Genomic DNA, 22377 nt, shown 5'->3' on the forward strand with positions numbered 1-22377 from the left:
TTTGAGACTTAAAAGTTTCAATAATTACTATTCTTTCTCTTTTATTTTTGGCTTCCAGAAAAAGACTGGAGAAGTTGGCACTACAGCAGGGGTCCCCAAATTTGGCAACTTCTAAGACTTGTGGATTTTAACTCCCAGAATTCTCCAGCCAGGGAGTTGAAGTCCACAAGTCTTAAAAGTTGCCAAGTTTGGAGACTTCTACATTACAGGATGGCATTCCAAGTCTTTTGATTGATTGATTGATTGGGGATTATCCTCTCCCATTATTATATTTTAATTGCCAGAAAGGGGGCGCCTGGTCTTGCCACACCAGCATCCCCAAAACAGGAGTTGAGACCGGCATGGCATGTGAAGAGCTGAAGGCTTCTCAGGCCCCCAGCCTTCCATCCCAAGAGCTCAGCTGAGTTATCGGCTGCAATGCTGCTGCTTCTGGACCGACTCCCGTCGCTCGTCGTTCCCGGTTTCTCCGCACGCTCTGGAGCTGACGTCGCATCCTCCTTTCCGACAGAGGGCGCTGTGGACATGGCGGCAATTCCGGCCCGACTAGCGCCAAGCTCGCACTTCCGCTTCTTCTTCTCGCGTGCCCGAAATCAAGTTCTGCGGGAAGCGAGGCAGAGACTTTCGGTTTTCCCTGCTTGGCAGCTGCCATGAAGCCGGTAAGAGTGCGAGAGGGCTCCCTGGCGGGATAAATAGCAGTTGGAAGTCCGCGGGAGAGGGTAGGCCGTGATAGTGGGGGACGTAGCCTGAGAGCCAAGTAGTGTGCGTGAGTAGTAAAGCGCCCTGCTCGCTCGGCCAGGAGCGCTGGACTTCCATTCCCAGAATCCCTAGAGGTCCTACAGGCGCAAGGGTTTATGGGAATGAGAGTCCAGCTCGCTTGGAGGGCACCAGGTTGGGGTAGAAGAAGAATACAGATGGGTTTGATGTTTGGCTTCTAAGCAGCGGGCGTCCAGGTTGGATAGGAAGAGGTTTCCTAGATGGCTGAGGGTTGTTTCTTTTTTCCTGGGGGGATGTAGAGAGAGGTGTGAATAAATAGGAATTCTGATGGAACCTGTGTGGGATGCATTAAAAAATATAGGACTCCTTTTCTTCCTTTCATCAGTTAAAGTGACTTACTTCAAAGATATTAACTGGCTACTTCATTAAAAAGTAAAATAACCAAAACTATGATAGAATGGGCAAAAAAAATTGGGTACACAATAGAATTAGATAAATGGTAGAAAATATGGGAAGGAAATTACAAATTAACAATATCGACAGCATATCAAGAAAACTTGTATAAAATGTTTTACAGTTGGCACTTGGCACCAGCAAAACTGGCAAAGATGTTTAAAGATAAATCAGCCAAATGCTGGAAGTGTCATCATGAACCTGGAACATATTACCATATGTGGGAGACATGCATAGAAGCTAAAAGATATTGGACAAGAATACACACATGGTTGGAAAAAATGATAAAGAAACATGTAGATTTGAAACCTGAAATATTTTTATTAGGGATGGTACCTGAATGTTGTCGCAAAGAAGAAACATATTTAATTATACATATATTAACAGCAGCTAGGATTGTATTTGTGCAGAATTGGAAAAAATGCTAAAAATACCAGCAGAGGGAAAAGTAATTGAGAAAATATTTGAATGTGTAGAGATGAATAGATTAACACTGGAAATTAAAAAGAAGAAATGGAATATTATATGATATGGGACTTATTTTATAAAGGGTTAAAAAATAAAACAAGTTAAAATTGAGTAGATGAATATACAAAGAAATTAATTAAGATGGTTATAAAGGTAATAAATATAAGAGGAAATGGATTATGATTTGCAAAGAAAATGTGATTATTGTTATATGGGTTAAAACATATTAATTATGATTGTTAGCACAAGATATATGTACCCAGTAGCCACACTGTATTAATGAAAGATGGAATTATTGTAACCATTTAAAAAAAGAAGTAAAATAACCACAGGATGAACATATGGATATGGCAGTGTTTTTCATCCTTGGCAATTTTAAGATGTGCAAATATATATATATATATATATATATATATATATATATATATATATATATATATATATATATATATATATATATATATATATATACATACATACATATACATATACATATACATATACATATACATATACATATACATATACATATACACACACATATAAATACATACATACATACATACATACATATATATATATATATATATATATGCATATTCTCACACCATTCCACCTTTGGGAATACACACACACACATACATATATATGGTATTCAGCTTTGTGTGTATGTATGTGTGTGTATATATATATATATAAATTTACATCCATATTGTCTGTGAACAGAGTTGGTTCCGGGTATCATTCATATTTATCCAATTCAAAATAACTATTAATAATCTCTATCACATTTATCTATTTTAAGTAGTCCTCATTACATTATTCAAACATACATTGGCAAAAAAATGTCAAACTCCTCATCTTTATCTCTGTCTTCTTGTTCGATCTAAACATTTCTCTATCGTACCTGAACAAATTTGAGTAGATATCATTCGTATTAATGATCTCCCAGAATTCTTCAGGAAGCCATTTCCTCTGCTGGCTAGGGAATTCTGGGAGATAAAGTTCACCCATCTTAAAAGTTGCCAAGGTTGACAAAACATTGCCATATGGTATTTGTTATATGGCCAGGAGATTTCATTTCATGCCAGCGCTGAAAAACTTGGGGGGAATGCCCACAAGAATTGACTCAATATTTTAATTGTGAATGTAATAAAAGGGGATGATTTTTGTATGCAGGATGAATAACGTTAACTGCGGTTGATTCATTCAGTGTAATCTTAATTCGACAATCATATTTAGCCCAACCCGCATTTTGTCCCACTAACTTATAGAGTGCAACCTTTGACACTGCAAGACCAAAGGTACATCTCAGTTCAAGAGATTTTTAAATTCAAAGAGTTTAATAACCCCATGTCAATACTGTAAAGCAGTAAGTAAGTGTGTCAAACTCACGTTGTCATGGCAGCATGACATGATGTATCAGGACTCCCCCCCCAATGTGTGGGCATTGACAGCCCTGCTATAAAACATTTTTGAAATAATGCTACACTGCAGAATCCTCTGTAGGAGTCAGCCTCCAAAACATACATTGAGTGTATGGATGGGCACAACAGGAAGTTGGGAAATGGATGTATAAAATTTGCCTTTTTTCCTTCAAATTTTTTTTCCTTTTCACTTATATTGGATAATTGCATTGCTAACCCCCACACCCCAATATATATATGGCTTTGTAAGTGTATATAAAGCTGCAGATTGGTTTAAAAGGCATACTAATTTGATTCTTATTTTCTCCAGAGGAGAAATAAAAAAAGAGTTCCAAGTTTTCGGAAGTTATTGAAAACAAGTAAAATAAAACTTGAAAACAAATTAAAAAACAAGCAGTTCAAACAGGAAAGTGCTGTCAAGAAGTATCGTAAAGAACAAAGGAAACTCAGACAAGCTGTAAAAGATGCTGTATCTCGGAGACCAGTGCCTTTGGAAGATCACAAAAAGCCTCCAAGTAAGATAGGTGTATGTGTGTGTGTGTGTGTGTGTGTGAGAGAGAGAGAGAGAGAGAGAGAGAGAGAATATATAAGCTGTAGAGATCTTGTTCAATGTCATTACATGTAGTCCGCGACGTATGAACAGAATTGAGCCCCAAATGTATGTTGCTGAGTGAGAAATTTGTCAAGTGAGTTTTGCCCCATTTTACAACTTTTCTTGCCACAGTTATTAAGTGAATCACTGCAGTTGTTAAATTAGTGACACAGTTGTTAAGTGAACCCCATTGGCTTTGCTTGTCAGAAGGTTGCATGATTCTGCAACACTGCAATGCTCATAAGTATGAAACAGTTTGCAAAAGCTTGTGAATTTTGATCCCATGATCATGGGGAGGCTGCAAAGGTTGTAACAGTGAAAAATGGTCGTAAGTCACTTTTTTCATGCCGTTGTAATTTGGAACTGTCACAAAATGAACTGTTGTAATTTGAGGACTACCTGTATTTTATATTATTGACTCTAAGGATTGTTTAATAATCAGATTGTTGATTGACATAGGTGTGGGCTATTTGCAGGCTGTTTGATCTCTACAAGCGTTTATGTCATCTACAGCAGGGGTCTCCAACCTTGGCCACTTTAAGACTTGTGGACTTCAACTCCCAGAATTCCTCAGCTGGCAAAGTTGGCTGAAGAATTTTGGAAGTTGAAGTCCCACAAGTCTTAAGGTGGCCTAGGTTAGAGACCCCTGATCTACAGAGAGACAACTTGAAGGACGTCCCTGTAGGTGACATAAAAACTTCTAGGGTTCAAATAGCCAGCAAATATCCCACCCCTGTCCCAGCGGAGTTGTTCAGTTCAAACGGAAGAAGCTTCTTAAATGAGAAGCAAAATGTTTTCAAGGAAAAAGACTTAAGAAAGTCCAGCTGCCTTTTGGAAAAGCATTTTTGGGACTACCATGACCTGGATGATTGAGGATCTTCATAGACATTTAGCCCACTCCTATCTTAATAGGATCTTAGTATAGATTATAAAAAAGAATGACCAGCTAATCTAGAGGATAGTAGTTTGAAGAAAAATTATCTAAATCACAGTAAAATAAATCAAATTTAATTTTGCATGGGTCCTTTTGGCTTTATAGATATAACAACATGCAAACAGAGACCAAATGCAACATAAAAAAGGATATTCTATTATTGATACTTATTTCTCATTTTCCTGTCAAACAGGAGTCTTATTGTTGAATTATTTGTTCATGTTCTCAGACAGGTATACAAATGGAAAATCAATACGTTTCCACTTATCTATAGCAGACTTATGTATGTATATTTCTGTGCCTCTGGTTTTTTTTCACTTGTCTCAACAGAGAGGATTGAAAAAGAAGAAGAAGAGGAAGAAGCACTCCCTCTAGATATGATGGATGAAGATGATCTGAAATTAATGGAAGAGTTGGCTCAAAAGGCATCTTTTATAACGAGGGACTTGTCTTCCAAGTGAGTGCTGGCAAATCCAAAACTTAATAGAAAACCTTTCAACAGTTTCTTGTTTATCAAGCTTTCATTCCACATTCACTGACGTTACCCAGGTCTAAAATATAACTAATGTTTTATGTGTTGATCTTTCAAATTTAGATCTCAAGGGTTAAGAGCTTGACTGTATTTTGCTTTTGTACAGTTAACGTCTGAAATAATGGAAATTATTAGAAAATAATTCAGTGAAGCATTAATTAAAATAACTGCATAGTCCTCATGAATAAATCACACAATTTGGCAAAGCCATCACCGACGGGGCCCTTGGCCATTTTAATCTTTAATGGTAGCGGTATGTAGCTGGTCCTCCATAGTGAGATTAATGACCCAAGTCGTTTGAATAGATAGAAATGACTCATATGCGAATTTCATTCCGTAGTGAACCAGTTCATGCCAAGAAACGCAAGAATGAAAATGTGATTGACAAATATGAGAAGATGCCAAGACGCCTGGAGTCTGAACCTGAAAAGGAACTGATTCATCTGCTTCCAATCAAAGATAAGCATAGAATTATTCCACAGACCATGGAAAAGCCAGGTCAGAGACACTTAGGATTGTCTCGCAAACCGTCAATAATAAAATGTGGAATCTTAGGGTGTTGTTTTTTTAAAGGGCATGATCTTTCTTGCAGTTATAAGTGTTGAAGAGGAAACAGAAGAGAAAGAAGTAGTAGTTGAAGAAAAGGAAGTGACAGAAGGTAATTAATGCTTGGAAAATAATAATTAGAACAGTTGAAGGTGGGTTTTTTTTTTTTTTTCAAATGCCGTTAATATTACTGGGATGGTGGTATAAGCAGTTTAATTGGTATTTCTTGGGAAGGAAGCTAAACACAGGTAGTCCTCGCTTGACTGTAATTGCAACCAGCAATTGTCTTCCAAACAACATGGTTATAAGATTTATGACTGTGGATTTGAAATTAACTCTTTGCAGCAGAGTTAATTGAGCAAATCCTGCTAAGCACAATCATTGAGCAAATCCCGCTTAGCACAATCCCACTTGCAACGTCCTGCTAGCTTTCCCATTGACTTCAGTTGTTGGAAACTGGCAGTGAAGGTTACAAGTAGCAACCACGTAGCGATGAGATCCTGTGCTCATAACAATTGCAAGCTAGGAGCCAAGCTCATGGATTGCAATCACGTAACCACGGGAACACTGTAATGAGTGCAACTACGAGAACCGGTTGTAAGTTTCCTTGTTCAGCACCATTGTAACTTCAAGCGATCACTGAACAAATTGTCATTCGGTGAGGACTACCTGTAGCTGGACTTTAGCCAAGCAATAGACTGCTGTTAAATTGCTCCACATGTCAGACCAGTTCTGATCAGAAAATAGATGGTCTTTTCAAAATGAGGCAGATATCTGAACCGTTGTTTGAAAGTAGATATGATGCAAAAAGTCCAACTGTCCCCTGTTGTGGTTCGCTGGCAGCAGGTGCAGACGACTGAGATCTCGGAGAGCGAGGTCTCGGATGAGGGGCCTGCGTGTGATGCAGGGATGGGGCCAGGACTATCAGAGTGGGGTGCTGCCTTCGGAGCTTGTGGAGGCTGGCAGCAGTGATGCAGAGGACCCCGCGGAGCCTGTTCCCAGTGCGCGTGTGCGCAAGGTTGCTCAAAGGAAAGAGCAGCTGCAGCAGCACGGGTGACTTAGGAGTTAGGCTGCAAGGTGATGGCCCTTCCCATAAGGGATAAAAGCCAGCCCTCAGGTTGGGTTCTTTGCAGGAAGCAAAGAAGTTCTTTCAACTCCAAGTTTTTGTGCAAGTCCTGTCTATTCTGGTTTGTTTTTGGAGACTTTTGGTGTTGGACATTTTCCTTCAATTAATCTTGTGTTCTTGGCAGCCTTTCACAACCTTGAAAGGGCTTGTCATGCCCTTGTTGGAGTCTGACTGATGGGTAGATTGAGGAGATGACAGGGAATGGGAGTGTGGCTCCGGTGGCTGTGGAAGAAACGGGGGAAGAGCACAGTCTGGCTGGGCATTCAGAGGAAGACCCAGGGCCATCCCCTCCTCATCCTAGGACACACAAGGAGGAACAGAGAAGGGAGCAACGTGTCTTATGGGAGAGGAAAAGGCCCTGATTCCTTTCATTAGTTGCAGCTGGGAGAACAGGATAGAAGTGGGACATTTTAAATAGCTCTTTGCTGGAAGCAAAGTATGCTTTATCTTGGTCGAGGCTTATCTGTGTTTTGGCATCTTCCCAACTGTGGTTGCTGCGGTATCTTGTGGAAGTCTGCAATTTATCATCCTGGCCTGCCATCTTAATGACTCCAGTATGGTTTGTGTTGGGTTTTTTTATTTCTAATTATTTTTACTTTTGGTTCGGACTGCATTTACTCTCTTCATAGACTGTTTTTAGAAGAGTTTGATATCAAGCCAAGGATAATTGGACATTGGTGCCCAAGTTGGAGGCATTAAGGGGAATTTATTCTACTTTTGTGACTGTATTATTTTTGTGTCATGCCCCAGGTCATCACAAGGCTTGGTCTTATCTGGGACAATTAGTTTTAATGACTCTGCTGTGAATGAACAGAATTCCCAGAGACACGTTATAAAGATTTGTTTTTATATATACTTTGTGTTATTTGATTTGAACGAGGCTTGGGTCAGAATATCCCCCCAATATAAAGTTATAAGTTTACCTTTACTAGAAGCACTGAGCCTGGAGTGCATCTTTCTAGAAAATCATAAGATGGAAGCAGAGAGATCAAAAAAGTCTAACTAAAAATCCTTAGATTAACAGTTCAAAAACAGAAGGTTCCTGTTGTGGCCCACCAGCAGCTGACAGAGCTGGCTGCAGAGTTGGACAGTAGTGAGGAGATTGGGGAGGAACTTGGGCCAGTCCTGGAGGCTGAGGAAGATCTGGAGGAGGCTCTGTAGAGCCTGGAGGCAGAAATGGGGCCAGGCCAGGCCGGCAGTTAGCAGCTGCCTTCGCGTTCAGACAGCAGTGACGCGGACCATTCAGCTTATGGAACCGGTTCCCAGCCTTCTTATGCGCAGAGCTAGCAGAAGACAAGAACAATTGAGAAAGCAGGGTCGACTCAGGAGTAAGACCACACCTCGGAGATGGTTGGCCCCTCCCATAGGACATAAAAGAAGGGTGAACAGGACGTGAGCTTTTGCAGGAAGCAATTATTTCATTTGCTCAGAACACAAGCTTTGAAAAATCCTGTTTGACTCTGTGTCAAGTTTGGCTTTGCCCTGCGTCTGGCAATTAGTACTCTGGCCACATTCCAAGTGTGATAAGGTGGGTATTTATCAACATTCCCCTGAAAGACTGTATGTGAAGCCTTGTGAATGAAGGTAATTCACAGCTGTGGAATTAAAAGAGGTTTTGCTGGGATTAAGACTGTGTTCTATGCTTTCTAAGGAAGCCTAGGTCAGAACAGTTTCTTCCAAATGCTGTCTTTGCCATTTCTGTTTCCACTCTGGCTCACTTGCATATGTTTTTTAAACAGTTGTTTTCTTTATCACCAGCCCCTGAAGACCCTTTATCTGGTCTTACTGTTGAAGAATTATTAGTCCATCGGAAGAAAAAGCTACAGGAGAAGAAGATGCAAATAGCTGCTTTAGCATCTGCAATTTTGTCTGATCCAGAAAATACTGTAAGTGACCCTGGTCTTGGAAATAAGTTAAAGTAATGGACATCTCAGAGTTAAAGCAGAGAGATGTTTTGGGTTTAATGACTTGGCACAATCAGGTCTCCCAATGATTTACATTAAGTTTTCCATGCTGCCATCCTAAACTTTGTGGAAATTACCTTTTAGATGAAAGGACAGTTTTCTTTCTCCAAACCAGGGATGTATGGCCTTGGCAATCTTAAGATCTGTGGACTTTAATTCCTTTAAGAACTGTGGAATTATGGGAGTTGAAGTCCACTCATCTTAAAGTCCCAGGGTTGGACATCTCTGCTCAAACAGTATTCATGATCTTATTCTTGGTCACACTTGCACATTTTAAATTAATACTATTAATGTTGATTAACATTATTTAAAAATATTTTTAAATATTTTTTAAAAAATACAGTCGTCTTTTCCAAAAATAAAAAATGAAATATTTTTAGCTACCACTCAGAGATTTAAAAAAGCTTTATAGCAAGAAATTTAGAACTCAAGCAGAGTTGAAAGATTCTGGAAATTTTTAAGAGAGTAGATTGTATGACAAAAGATTATTCCTGGCTACTTGTTAGAAATTCCATCTGGAATATACTAAGGGAGGAGTAGGCATGAAGGTTTCATTTTATTGTGGAAATATAATTACGGTCAACCACACAAGCATTGGAGTTTAGGGGTAGATATAAATTTACCTATCACACTATATCTGAAAGATTGAGTTGGCTAACATGAAAATGTCATGAGGTTAAAAATGAGATTCTGAAAATCACACGTTGCTCAGTTCCAAGCCTTGTTTTTTTGTTCTGTTCGTTCTTCGTAAAAATTCCTTTCCAATTTGGAAAATGGATAAAATTTACGCATGCTAATTTTTATGATACGGTGTATGTGAAAAGCAGCATTTTGGGGGGTCAAAGCTCAGTATTGCTATAATTCTACCTAGGTGAGTTAACTGGTGCAGCAGTGCTAGTTCTTACCCTAATCTGGATTTTATCATTTCTATCCACTTCGGTCTGAAAAGCCGAATATCAGAGATGAAAAGAGTGGCAGCAAAAATACCTTGAAATGTTTCTGAAACTTAGCATAAAACTGGATTTCTTATTTTTAATAACAGCATACCTGAATATTTACACTTTAGCGTGTAGAGTGGCGTACTCAAAGGCATGTCATTTTTGAGCAGATAAAGAAACTGAAAGAGCTGCGTGCCATGTTGATGGAACAAGATCCCAATGTGGCTGTGATTGTGCGAAAATTGGTGATGATTTCTTTGATGGAGCTCTTCAAAGATATTACCCCATCCTACAAAATCAGGCCTTTGACCGAAAGAGAGAAAAACACGAAGGTGAGGTTGTACAATGACAGGGCCTTAATACTAAAACTGGGAAGGTTTAAAAAATGCTTTGGGGAGAAAACGTCAGGATTCAGTTAGGAGCTTGCAATTTGGAATTTAATAGTCTTTTGAATAATTTTATCTTGATCTTGGCACCATCACTCATCCCTGCTGATTTATTGAAAGAAAATCAACTTAAGTGTTTGTCAAATATCAAATTTGCAAAGATTGCATAGTGTCCTGGTGGATAAGAATCTGGAGTTCTACAGATAGTCCTTGACTTATGACCACAATTGAGCCCTAAAATGTCTGTTGTTAAGTGAGACATTCATTAAGTGAGTTTTGCCCCATTGTATGACCTTTCCTGCCACAGTTGTTAAGTGAACCACTGCAGTTAAATTAGTAACATGGTTAAGTGAATCTGGCTTCCCCATTGACTTTGCTTATCAGAAGATCGCAGGAGGTGATCCCATGACCTTGGGACACGACAATGGTCATAAGTATGAACCATTGTCCTGTGTCTAATTTTGATCACATAATCATGGGGATGCTACAAAGGCCATAAGTGTAAAAAAATGGTCATGTCACTTTTTTTAGTGCCATTATTACTTCGAACAGTCAGTCAACAAAACTGCTGTAAGTCGAAGAGTACCTACACTTATTGATGAAAATGGAATTTAAATTAAATCCTGATTTTTTTTAGCATTTGCCCCAACCTACTTGATTTAGAAATCCTACTGTAGGATTTCCTCTTGCAATAAATGGATTTAAGCTCACTGGAACTTTTAAAGTTGTACAACATGTGAGAAAAAAGGAATCTAGTTGCTAAGTTTCAGAGAGCTCTTCGGCATAGAATTCAGTATTTTTAATACCAATTCTTTATATTTGGCATAGTTCCAGTGAAATAAATGCTTGTCTGAAATCTTGCACATTAATCCTTTCAGATTTGTGCATTACACTAAGTAGAATACTGCTGAGTAATGTTTTTTTAAATGTAAATGATTGAGCAATAAAATGGATACATGGCAAAATATTTTTACAACATTTTCTTTTTATCTGCAGGTTAAAAAAGAAACTCAGAAATTGAGAGAATTTGAAGAAGGCCTCGTGAGCCAATACAAGTTTTATTTAGAAAATCTGGAACAATGTATAAAAGGTATAACCTGCAGGATGGTTCAAGATACAAATAAATGTTGTTCAAGATACAAATAAATGTTGTTACAGAATGTCTAGTTAGGAAGCATACCAATTCTTATAAAAGATTAGTCTTACTAAGGCCAGTGAATAAATATATAAAATTATATTTGAATGAGTCTTCTCTTCAGTACAATACTGGGTATTCCATCACAGAGGAGGAAAAGGAATCACCCTTTCAGTAAATTGTAAAGCATCATATTTAATATTTAATCTAATTTTAGAATTATTATCTGTGTTTTTTCCGGATTCTTTTCCATTTTTAGTCTGACTTCTTTTTCTCCATTTCAAGTCTTATGGAAAAAGAGAGATTTTTTTTTCCTCGGAAGAATGTAACAATAACATACAGGTCAATTTACATTCAAGATTTAAATCTGCTTTGCATTTCTGATACCTGTGAAGAAATTTTTTTAAAAAAAGAGTAAAATATGCACTAGCTTGAGGAATGGCCACGCCTTTGATCTTAAGTTGACGGAAATTAGATATAAGAACAAAAATATTCTTACCCGTACATGAAGAGCCACAGTCCTTTTCTGATCTTTTGGTGTGTGCTGTTAGCAACTACAATTGTGATTGGAAGCTTGGTTAACAAAGTGGTCACTAAGTGAAACATCACAATTTTACAATCTTACTTCAGCGTTTCTCCACTTTACAAGCCTGTGAGGGTCATAACTGCAATGACTGGTCACAAAATAACTTTTTCATTGTAACTGTGAAGGATCACCAAGAAAAGGCATTCATTAATAGTTGGTAGCTTCAGGTCTTTGCTAAAGTCAGTAGTGGGATTTGTCAAAATCAGTAGTACAATAAGACTGTCAGCAAAAGTCTTGTGTTTGCGTGTATATATGTACACATGCTGAGGAGAGGCTTCAAAGTAGTTACACCAACTGTTCAAGAGGATATAGCTGCTTTAATGCTCAGAGGAGAAATAAATTTGCAAAGCACTTTTTTTCATTTGTGCAGCCCTAATTTTCCTCAATTTCCCACTGTGCCTATATATGTTTGGTAGTGTTAGAAAGGAGCAATAGCACTTATATGGCACTTCACAGTGCTTTGCAGCCCTCTCTAAGCTGTTTACAGAGTCAGCATATTGCCCCCAACAATCTGGGTCTTCATTTTACTCACCTCAGAAGGATGGAAGGCTGAGTCAACCTTGAGCCTGATTAGATTTGAACTGCCAAATTGCAGTCAGCTGGCAGTCAGCAGAAGTAGCCTGCAGTACTGCACTCTAACCACTGCACCAACATTGCACCATTATTTATGCTTAAATAATAATTATAATAATAAGGGGCGTGCATAAGTGCACCATCGTGGCTCCTGTCCCTGTCCTGTTGTCCCCATTTATTCGTACCTATTTCCTGTATTCTTACTCATGTTTATACTTATACCTATTATCTTGTAAGCGATTGACAAATCAAATAAAAAATAAAAAACTTAACTCAGCGGAAAGGACTCAAATTTTTATTTTGAGCAAATTTTTGACGATTAATAATTTTAACAGAGCAAACCGTAATCTTTTCAGTATTCCAGTTAGATCCTCTCAGGAGAATTACCACCCAGTGATGCAGTGCAGTGCCCAGTTTTCAGGCATTCTTCCCCTCTGCATTACAAACTATTCCATTCAGGTTTTGAAATCGAACTATTAATAACAAAGGAATCTGGAAATACTGAAGCTTTGCGTAACATTTCCTTTAGATTGGAAGCAAAGGAAGCTGAAGAAAAGCAACGTGATTTCAGTGAAGGCATACAAAGGCCTGGCCGAGATTGCCGTGAAGTGCCTTTGTGAGCTCCTGGTAGCGCTGCCTCACTTCAACTTCCACAATAACATCATTGCGCTGGTTGTACCGCTTATGAACGATGATTCAAAAAAGGTAGGCCTTCCAGTACTGCCTGCTGGGCTTAATTTTATACTAAACTTGTTGATTTCCAAAAGGAATCATCTAAACTGGGATTTCTAAACCTTGCAGATTTCTGAACCGTGTTGTGATGCGATAAAAAGCCTCTTCAAGCAAGATAAGTTAGGTGTTGCTTCACTTGGTGTGGTGAAGGTCGTTTCTGGCCTGGTGAAAAGTCGGAATTATGACGTGAGACCTGAGGTGAGTTTTTTGGTATGTTCGTTTGTTTTTGAGAAAAGCATTGAAGATGGATTCTCCTGTTTCTATTGAAATGGCATCAAATCTTCTTCAATTCAATGCTCCATTTGAAGGATTGGATATATTCATTTCTGTTCTTCATGAACGACTGGCAAGAATGACATCTGACAAACTCTGTCTCACAGGTGTCCAACCTTGATAAGTTTGAGACTTTTGGACTTCAACTCCCAGCATTCCTCACCCAACGTTCCTTGCTGGCTGGGGAATTCTGGGAGTTGAAGTCCACAAGTATTAAAGGTGTCAAGATTGGACACCCTTGCTCTGTCTAGAGAGAAATAGTTTTAATTTCTCATATAGATAGATAGATAGATAGATATAGATATAGATATAGATATATAAATATAAATAAATATAAATATAAATATCTTAACTCCACAATTTGGACCAGAATTTTGGTCACCAGGTGATGCAGTCATTAAGCAAGTCATCATGTGACTAGACTCAACTTCACAACCATTGTTTACTGTGGTCATTAAGCAAATCATATGGTCATTAAGTGAATCAGACAGTAGTTAATCTGGCTTCTCCCATTCTAACTTGGCTTGTCAGAAGCCAACTGAGGTTCCAAATCACGTGATTGCTAGATGATGTGTCTATCTATAAATGTGAGGTAGTTGCCAAGTGCCCAAATTAAAATCATATGAACGTGGGAGTAGTGTAATCATAACTTTGAGGACAGGTCATAAGTCACTGTTCTTTTGACACTGTCATAACTTTGAACCATTATTAAACAAGTATTTGTAAGTGAAGGACTTCCTGTACACTTTCAGTGAAAAAATAAATGCATGCGGATTATACTTAGGTTTTAATGGTGCTACTTCATCTAAGAATTAAAGAAGTGGAAGTAAAAAAAGATGCAGAAGAAATTACGCCAAAGAAAAAAATCATGACCTACAAAGACAAAAGGAAAAATTTATCCAGGATGCAAAGAAAGGTACTTTATTTTTTTTTGCTACAATGAGCAAAAATGTGAAATAGAATTCGGAACTAATAATACAGTATGTCCTGGATTCAGAGCCAAGTTCCACTGGGTATCAAGGGAACAGTGGCTGATTGAGAAGACTCGGCATGTTTACATGCACCAAAATTCATTGAAACTTGTTTTGGATCTGATGATATTGTTGGCTAAATGTATAAAATGCAGAGAACCCAAACATTGGTAGTTCAGCCTTGCACGTTTTATTAACATTACTCTGGCCCCTATCCCCCCCCCACCAAAAAAAAATATTCAGAATGTAAGCAGAAAATGCACAGAGAGAGGGGGGGAGGGAGAAAGAAAAGGAAGGAAGGAAGGAGAAAGAAAAAAAGAAAGACAGAAGGAATGAATGAACCACTGAGAGTCTTAGATATAGATACATTCATCCAGTCACCTCTGACACAGATCCTGATCACAGCCATAGTGTTCCTGCCTACCTGACTGGTGTGTGTGTGTGTGTGTGTGTGTGTGGGGGGGGGAAACCAACAGGCAAAGTAGAGGAGGGCCCTTATTCTCCCCCAGCCAAGTGTTGGCTGACTTGGTCATGGAGGAATTCAGTGTTGTTATGAATAATTCGGGAAAAAATGCCAGTGCCGATTGGAAGTTCAGGGATTCAAAACCATTTGTGTCCCAATGGCCAGATCTGGTTAGCTTCTAAATCATTTGTTCCTTTTCAGTGGAAGAAAGCAGAAGAAAAACTGGAGCGAGAACTGTTGGAAGCCGAAGCCTCCGAAAATACAGAGAAAAAATTGAAACTGGTATCTATTTTTTCCCCATATATTTAATATTTTCTGGGGGTCCTTTTATGTTGCTCATGAAGTAGGACTGGATTATGCAATGTATTTCTTCCAGATTCTGCTCCCACTGAGGATTCAAGTAAAAGTGGGGGCCATGAACAAAGACTTAAAACCTGATATTATACAAATAGTCCTTGCTTAATGACCACAATTGGGGCCAGCAACTCTATCACTAAGCATCCTGGTCACTAAGTAGAAAATCGTGTGATCATGACAGGTTTACCACATCACTTCCCATCACTTCTCATTAATGGCTACAATTGTGGCCCTCACATGACCACAATTTGCTGTTTTACTTCTGCATTTTCTGTTAATTCTGCTTTTTGGAAGCCAGTTGCAAAATGCCTGAATGGTGATTACATGACCGTTGGGCCCTGCAATGGTGATGAATGTGAAAACTGCTCACAAAACTATTTAATCGTCTCTAAATGAAGTAGTCGGTAAGCGACTACTACCTATAGTCATGGATTCATCTCTCATTGCGCCATTGGTATTCTTCAGAAGTTTAGCAAATCCAAGAATGCAGTAATAGATTGTTACTTATGTTTGAGCTAGTAAATAGCTTTTTGTTTACTAATGTGATTACATTAATAGAGGTTGTGTCATAGCTACAGTTGCTGTTAACTCAGAATGGTATAAAGCTATAATGTTTCTGGCTGCCAAAATTATATTTAGACAGTTTATTGAAAAGCCATGAATGTTTAATAGTGGTTTAGGTTTATTAGCTTCTAAAGTGTTGCATGAAGAAGAAAAAATTTGATTAAAATGAAATCATTCAGGTTCGTGTATCATTTTATGCCTTTTTACTATAGCATACAGAAACGTTGAATATCGTATTTTTGACTTACTTCCGAATCTTGAAAAAAGCCCAGAAATCTCCTCTTGTGCCTGCTGTGCTGGAAGGCCTTGCCAAGTAAGTATTTCAGAATAATTTTGAGATTTCTTAAAAAAGAAAAGAAACCCAGGAACTACATGCTAAGGTCTCTACTTACATTATAAATATATGAGCAATTGTTTACAACATTCTTCAAAGTAAAACACCATGATATAAAAAGCGACATTTGAAATATTTAGTTGACTAACAGTTCTGTATCTGCTTTATGTTTTTTCGTTGTTATCAATATGAATTTTGGGATTTCCGAAATTCCTCCTAGTAAGTGAAATAAAGCCTTGTTCCTTGCTATGTGCATTTATTTAGGAATTAAAACAACACTACCAGAACAAGACTAAGGGCCAATCTTAAGCTATGACCTCTCCAAAATAAAATACCAAAAGAAACAAACAACATAGAGTTTTGTGTATGAATCCTGTGTAAATTCAAGTTTCTTTCATTTAGATTTGCCCATCTCATAAATTTGGAATTTTTTGACGATCTTCTGATGGTTCTTCATTCCCTTATTGTGTCTGGGGTAAGTTTACTGCTTTCTGATTAAATGAGGGCCCTTATTCTGTGTCAGAAGTAAGGAATCTGCCAGTTGCTACTTGTCATGGCCTGTTTTGGCCCATGTTTGCTTTATAAGGCTCCATCCTCCGATTCCCCCTTTTCCCACTGCCCCAGCCTTAGGAAAATAAGAACGGTGTTCAGAGTGGGAATTTTCTCTCCTCTCGCTTTTTCTTTTATTCATTGTTTCATCATAGAGAATAAAAACAACAGAACAATGAAAGCAACAGTAAAATGAAACAAAGCAAAAACATCCATTCAACCCCAACAACAATAACAAAAAAGAAAAAAAATAGCATACAAAAAAAAAGGAAGAAAAAGTGGTCAATTGGATTTTATATTTAACATGTAGGATCCACCCTTGCTGAGGGCTGAAAAAAAGAAAAGAAAAAGCAATAACATCCTCCCCTTTCACAAGTCAACAGGCTGAGCTAAACATACTAATCTAAGATTAGGGGTTTTCTCTCCTCTCAACTCAATGGTGCATAGATCAGCCCCGGGATGGATTGGGAATAGACATAGACAAATATTGTGTTCTTGTGGATGGACAAAACCAGTTGCATAAATGGGAATGGACAAGAAATGCCTGGAGTTTGGCTGCAAGAGTCCCTCACTCCACCCCTCTTGTGGTCACAGAGTCTTGGAGTCTGTGCCCTTACAATTCACCTTTGACCTTTTTAGGTGTTAAGCCACCGAGAGAGCCTGCACTGCATCCTCTCAGCGTTTCACATTTTGTCTGGGCAAGGTAAGTGATTTGATTTGATGTTGCGTCAGGTTTGGCATTGTACAATCCGCTTGAAGTGATGCAATTCCATAGTTCAGGCAGAGAAATTAGAGAGTTGTTCAGTTTGCATGAAAACTCTCCTTAAGAGAGTTTGTAGAAGACAGCAAGGAGGCCGCTTTCATCTGGAACTAAGCTAGGATCACTGATTTTGTTGCCTGGTTTTTGTTCCTGTGGATTTTCTTTTTCCCCCTGTCTGCTTTTACATTTGTAACTAAAACAATATAGCAGCAGTTTGACCAATTTCCAATATGCATTTAGGGGGACTCCTCCCTTAATACTACCGTAACTGGGACAGGCAACTCTGTTGTTCAGTGACACGGTTGTAAACCAACATGTCACATAACTTTGCCAACTTACGACAACAGTTCAGACTGTGGTTAAGCAAATCACACACAATCATTAAGCGCATCACATCATATCATGTCACCGCAACTTGCAACTTCCTGCCAGTTTCCCCACTGATCCTGTGGGAAGCCTGCAGTAAAGATGTCAAATGGCCTGCGCACATGATTGTCGTAATTGTGTACCAATTGCCAAGTACCCAAATTGCGATCACATGACTATGGGCCATAATCACAGGGACCCGTCATAAGCTCCCCTCATTCATTGCCATCATAACTCCAAATAGTTTAGTGGCCACTAAATGATTACTACCTGTATATCAAAAAGAAGTTATTAATTCTCATGGAAGGTAAGGCTTTTAATCTTAGCAATGGAGAATCCAAATGCATTGCTGGATTTTCAGATGTAGAAACCTACTTAACTGGAATTCTTTTCCATAGGTGATGTCCTTAACATTGACCCCTTGAAGTTCTACACTCATCTTTACAAGACCTTATTTAAAATACATGCAGGTAATTCCTGATATCAATGTACTGAATATTATATTATCTGAATATATAGCAATGGATGTTTTATAACTGCCCAGATTTGTTTCACTGATTGTCCTCTAATATTTAAAGCTGTTTGGGGACACCAAAGTTTGAATGACTCTGCCCCCTTTTACAGCAGGTGGCTTGGGTATCATCTCAATAGCTTTGAGACATTACTGCAGCTCATCAACAAAGAGACTAAATCTCAGTGTAAATCCACATCTGATTCTATAGAGCCTCATCTATAGAGCCAGGTGATTCTTAACTGATTAAAAAGAGGGTAGTAGAACTGTAGTTTTTCAACTTTTGGGGCTATTACTGGGGGTTTCGTTTTGTGTTCAAGGAGCTACAAATGAAGATGCAGCAATAGTGTTGCAGTGTCTGGATATAATGCTCGCCAAGCGTAGAAAACAGGTGACGCAGCAGAGGGCGCTTGCTTTCATTAAGCGTCTTACCACCATGGCACTCCAGGTCCTTCCGAACTCCAGTATTGGAATCTTGGCAACCAACAGAACATTAATGCATGTAAGTTGATAATAGCTAGGCTGATATCTCAAAGGTTATGGAGTGCATAGTGCTGTTGCATCCCTTGACTTTTTTGTCAAGGGACACAATCTCATTATTAGCAGCTATGGTGGCGCAGCATTTAGAATGCAGTATTGCAGGCTGACTCTGTCCACTGCCAGGAGTTCGATCCTGACCGGCTCAAGGTTGACTCAGCCTTCCATCCTTCCAAGATCGGTAAAATGAGGACCCAGATTGTTGGGGGCAATATGATGACTCTAAACTGCTTAGAGAGGATAGTAAAGCACTATGAAAATTGTACATAACTCCTAAGTGCTATTGCTGTTCTTAATCCTCTGAACTATGTTTATACCTTAAGTATTAATTATATCGAATGTAGAGAAAATACACTCATTGGATCACTCTCTTATTTAAGGAAGCAGGCCATATCATCCCAGTGAAGACAGTATATATTTATTTTATTTAGTTATTTATTAATCAAATTTATATAGCCATCCATGTTACCAAAAGGCAAAATACATTATCAGTTATAAACCGAGTTTGGTATATTTTAATAGCTGCAGTTGATAGATGGTGGTTCTGCTTTAAATTGTTCTTGTAATTTCATGTGTTCTTATTTGTTGCATCTTCGTGCAACTAATGTTTTGTATTGATAAGCCTGCAATGTACAAAATAATCCAAAGCTATTTTAGTCTTTATGAGGTAGAAGAACCTATTTCAATAGCTAACATACTATAGACCAGGAGTATCCAATCTGGACAACTTTTAGAGCTGTGGACTTCAACTTCCAGAATTCATGGCTGGTTGGGGAATTCTGGGATTTGAAGTCCAGAAGTCTTAAAGTTACCAAGGTTGTACAGTCTTGCTGTAGGCCATATGTACAATAGAGATTCTGTATGAAGAATTAAGTGCTCACTTGGGGGAGAAATTGCTTTATTCTTTCAGATAAAAAAATGGCATCTAGTAATTTGTGTGTGAGAGACTCTTTTTCCTCCCAACAAACTTCATTACAGATTTTCCCAAAGACGGACCTTCTTTTAGACAATGAATCTCAGGGGAGTGGTCTTTACCTGCCTGAACTGGATCAGCCAGAATACTGTAATGCTCAGAACTCGGCCCTCTGGGAGTTGCATTCCCTCTTGGTGAGAACTACAGAGGCTTGCATTTTGTAGCTTTGTTCTCGATTTCTACTGTAATAATCCTGTTTTCTTTGCTTCTGAAGAGTTTATTATTTCCTCCTGAGCTAAAACCTCTAGGCATGAGTTTAAGAATTTTATGTACTATTTTCAACCTGTAATATGAATACTCATCTAATAATGGTGGGTTTTTTTTTTTAGTTTTCATAATCCTGATTAACTCACAGACATGCTTACTCCACCCCACCAGTTTTTTTAAAAAAATTAAAACTGGTTGCTTTGTTATTTTTCAATGATTGCCTGTTTTTATCTTGGCCAAGTAATATATTTAGGTTGAACAGTGGTTTAAGATTACCTAGCCTTATTGTTTTAATCAATTGCTTTTAACAGTTAAATAATGTTTATGATGAACTCTTCGGAGAAATGAATCGGGGTTAAGTGCATTGAGACAGGAAAATGTCAGAAAATGTCTCATTCTGCTGTGGCTTCTCCTGTTTTTTTCAGAGACACTATCATCCAGTTGTTCAGAAATTTGCAGCTCATCTCTTGGCAGGAGCTCCAGCTGAAGGATCAGAAGCTCTCGGCCATGACCTTGGCCGGAGGTGAGAGAACATTCTGTGCAGTGGCCACAAACAAGCCAGCATCACTTTTATCATCAAATTACATTCAGTGGGGTACTATCTCTAGTCCTGCAGGCTTTATGTGGCTGTTGTGACCAGTGGCTGGTCATCAAAAGATGTTTTCTATATTAATTTCAAGAAGAAAACAATATTTTATTCATTGTTACCCTTAGTGGGAAATAAAAGATTTTCAGAAATTACCTTATGTCCCTGGAATTGTACTTCTGCAGTATCCTAACACCAAACATGCCTTCTGGTTTAAGTCTAGCTCTATAGATTTCTGGTCTAGATTCTGTCATTATTAAGGCCTGTTATTGCTTTGCTTTTTCAAAACTTGTTTGAATTTTAAGATGTGTGGAAATAACGGAACTTAAAATATTGCTATTTATCATAGGTCGCCTAGTGAACTTTTTGAGGCCTACAGTATGAAAGATATGACTTTTGATCCTTCTATTCCCTTGCACGTAGGAAAAAGGTACTTCTTCAAAAATTTGTTTCTTAAAATATGGAAACATTACTGTAAGATTTATAACTGTTTACTTTCACATTTTTATGATTGTATGCTTTTTTGTTTCAGGGTAAATTTTTACAAGATGATTTATTTCTGAGTGAGGACGTGACTAAATTGGTTAAATTTCATCTTGAAAAGCCCGGTTTACAAGTACCCTTGGATTTTGCTGAAGACATAAAGATATTTCCAGCAACGTAACTACATTGCAAGCTAATTCGGCCTGTTTGAAAATACCAGACCTGTAAAAAAGTGACTTTGTTCCATTGAACCCTAACTTTTTGGAATGCAGAAACATGATAGAAGAGTGTTTTTGTAATTCCTACAATATTTGAGATAAATTCTTTAAAAATTCAGAAATGATGACTTCACACAGATGGCTAAAGTTTAGAATTTCTAATTTATTCAAACTTGCAACTGTAAAAACCAATTGTACAGTGTTCTCAGGGCAAAATAATGCCTTTTTCCATAACTGTATAAACATGGTTGATTCCGATAATTTTTTAATTATAAATACAGAACTTTCTTTTTCAAAAAAATGATTCTGGACTAGTTTGTTCTAGCTCATAATTTGAGTGGTGTAAGCAGAACTTGAACAGATGTTTAAAAACAAACATGTAGAGTTTTCCATTTGTACACACTGTATTCATTTTTTCCATCATTACATTCATTTAGATAGATGGATATCATCTGTTAAGAAAAAATATCTATGAAATATTATCTGGCCAAGGACTTGATTTGGCAGAAGGCGTAGTCAAACATAGTGTTCATGTGTCAGGATACATTGACGGGATTAAAAGCACATTTTGGATAACCTCAGAATAGACACCATACCTTCAGGGCAGGTATCTAGGGTGACTTTGAGCGTAAGGCTTAAGTTCCGCTTCCACCCCATGCTTAACTGATGAAGAAGTGATGAAGGAAGGTGTTGTGCTGTGGAAACATCAAAAAAAGGTGACTTGATCCAGCCAATTAACTCTCACAGATATAAATATAATCCCAAGTAACCAACCTTGCATAAACAAAAGCTCAGTTCACCAGACATGTTGACGAACACCTAAAGCCAGTTAGGTGCCGCATTAGGCATACCTAATCCCAAAGTAAAAATATTGGAGAGCAGCTAAAAAGACTTCAGTTATTATTTCGAAAAAATGGCAGAGTCTTTGCATCCACTGAATATACCTGCCAGTGTCTGTTTGACTGTGAAGAATTAAATCATCCCCTTAGAGATTGTTTGCAGACCGTTTTCCTCTAAGCACTTAAACATTAAAAAAAATACATGAAAAAAACCCTTAGTTAGGTTTCGCATGTTGTTAGAGACTGAAACAATCCCATGCATTGCCCCAAAGCAAACAAA

The 22377-nt window shown here is 38.1% G+C and overlaps 1 protein-coding gene across 1 annotated transcript; it reads left to right on the forward strand.

Annotated features, from left to right (window-relative positions):
- The first annotated feature begins 573 nt into the window (after positions 1-573).
- On the forward strand, positions 574-21309 carry NOC3L (NOC3 like DNA replication regulator). The gene is given in 22 exon segments (XM_026710564.2): positions 574-656; positions 3373-3577; positions 4919-5045; positions 5461-5618; positions 5713-5778; positions 8551-8678; positions 9865-10026; positions 11077-11170; positions 12904-13079; positions 13176-13304; positions 14164-14295; positions 15015-15095; positions 15947-16047; positions 16471-16543; positions 17257-17320; positions 18142-18213; positions 18575-18756; positions 19770-19898; positions 20397-20494; positions 20907-20968; positions 20971-20987; positions 21090-21309. Coding segments are annotated over 22 exon segments (2397 nt in total). The 5' UTR covers positions 574-647; the 3' UTR covers positions 21222-21309.
- Positions 21310-22377: the final 1068 nt, after the last annotated feature.

The sequence above is a fragment of the Pseudonaja textilis genome, chromosome 4 (assembly GCF_049901715.1).
Source record: "Pseudonaja textilis isolate UNSWEBS1 chromosome 4, rPseTex1.2, whole genome shotgun sequence".
Taxonomy (NCBI): domain Eukaryota; kingdom Metazoa; phylum Chordata; class Lepidosauria; order Squamata; family Elapidae; genus Pseudonaja; species Pseudonaja textilis.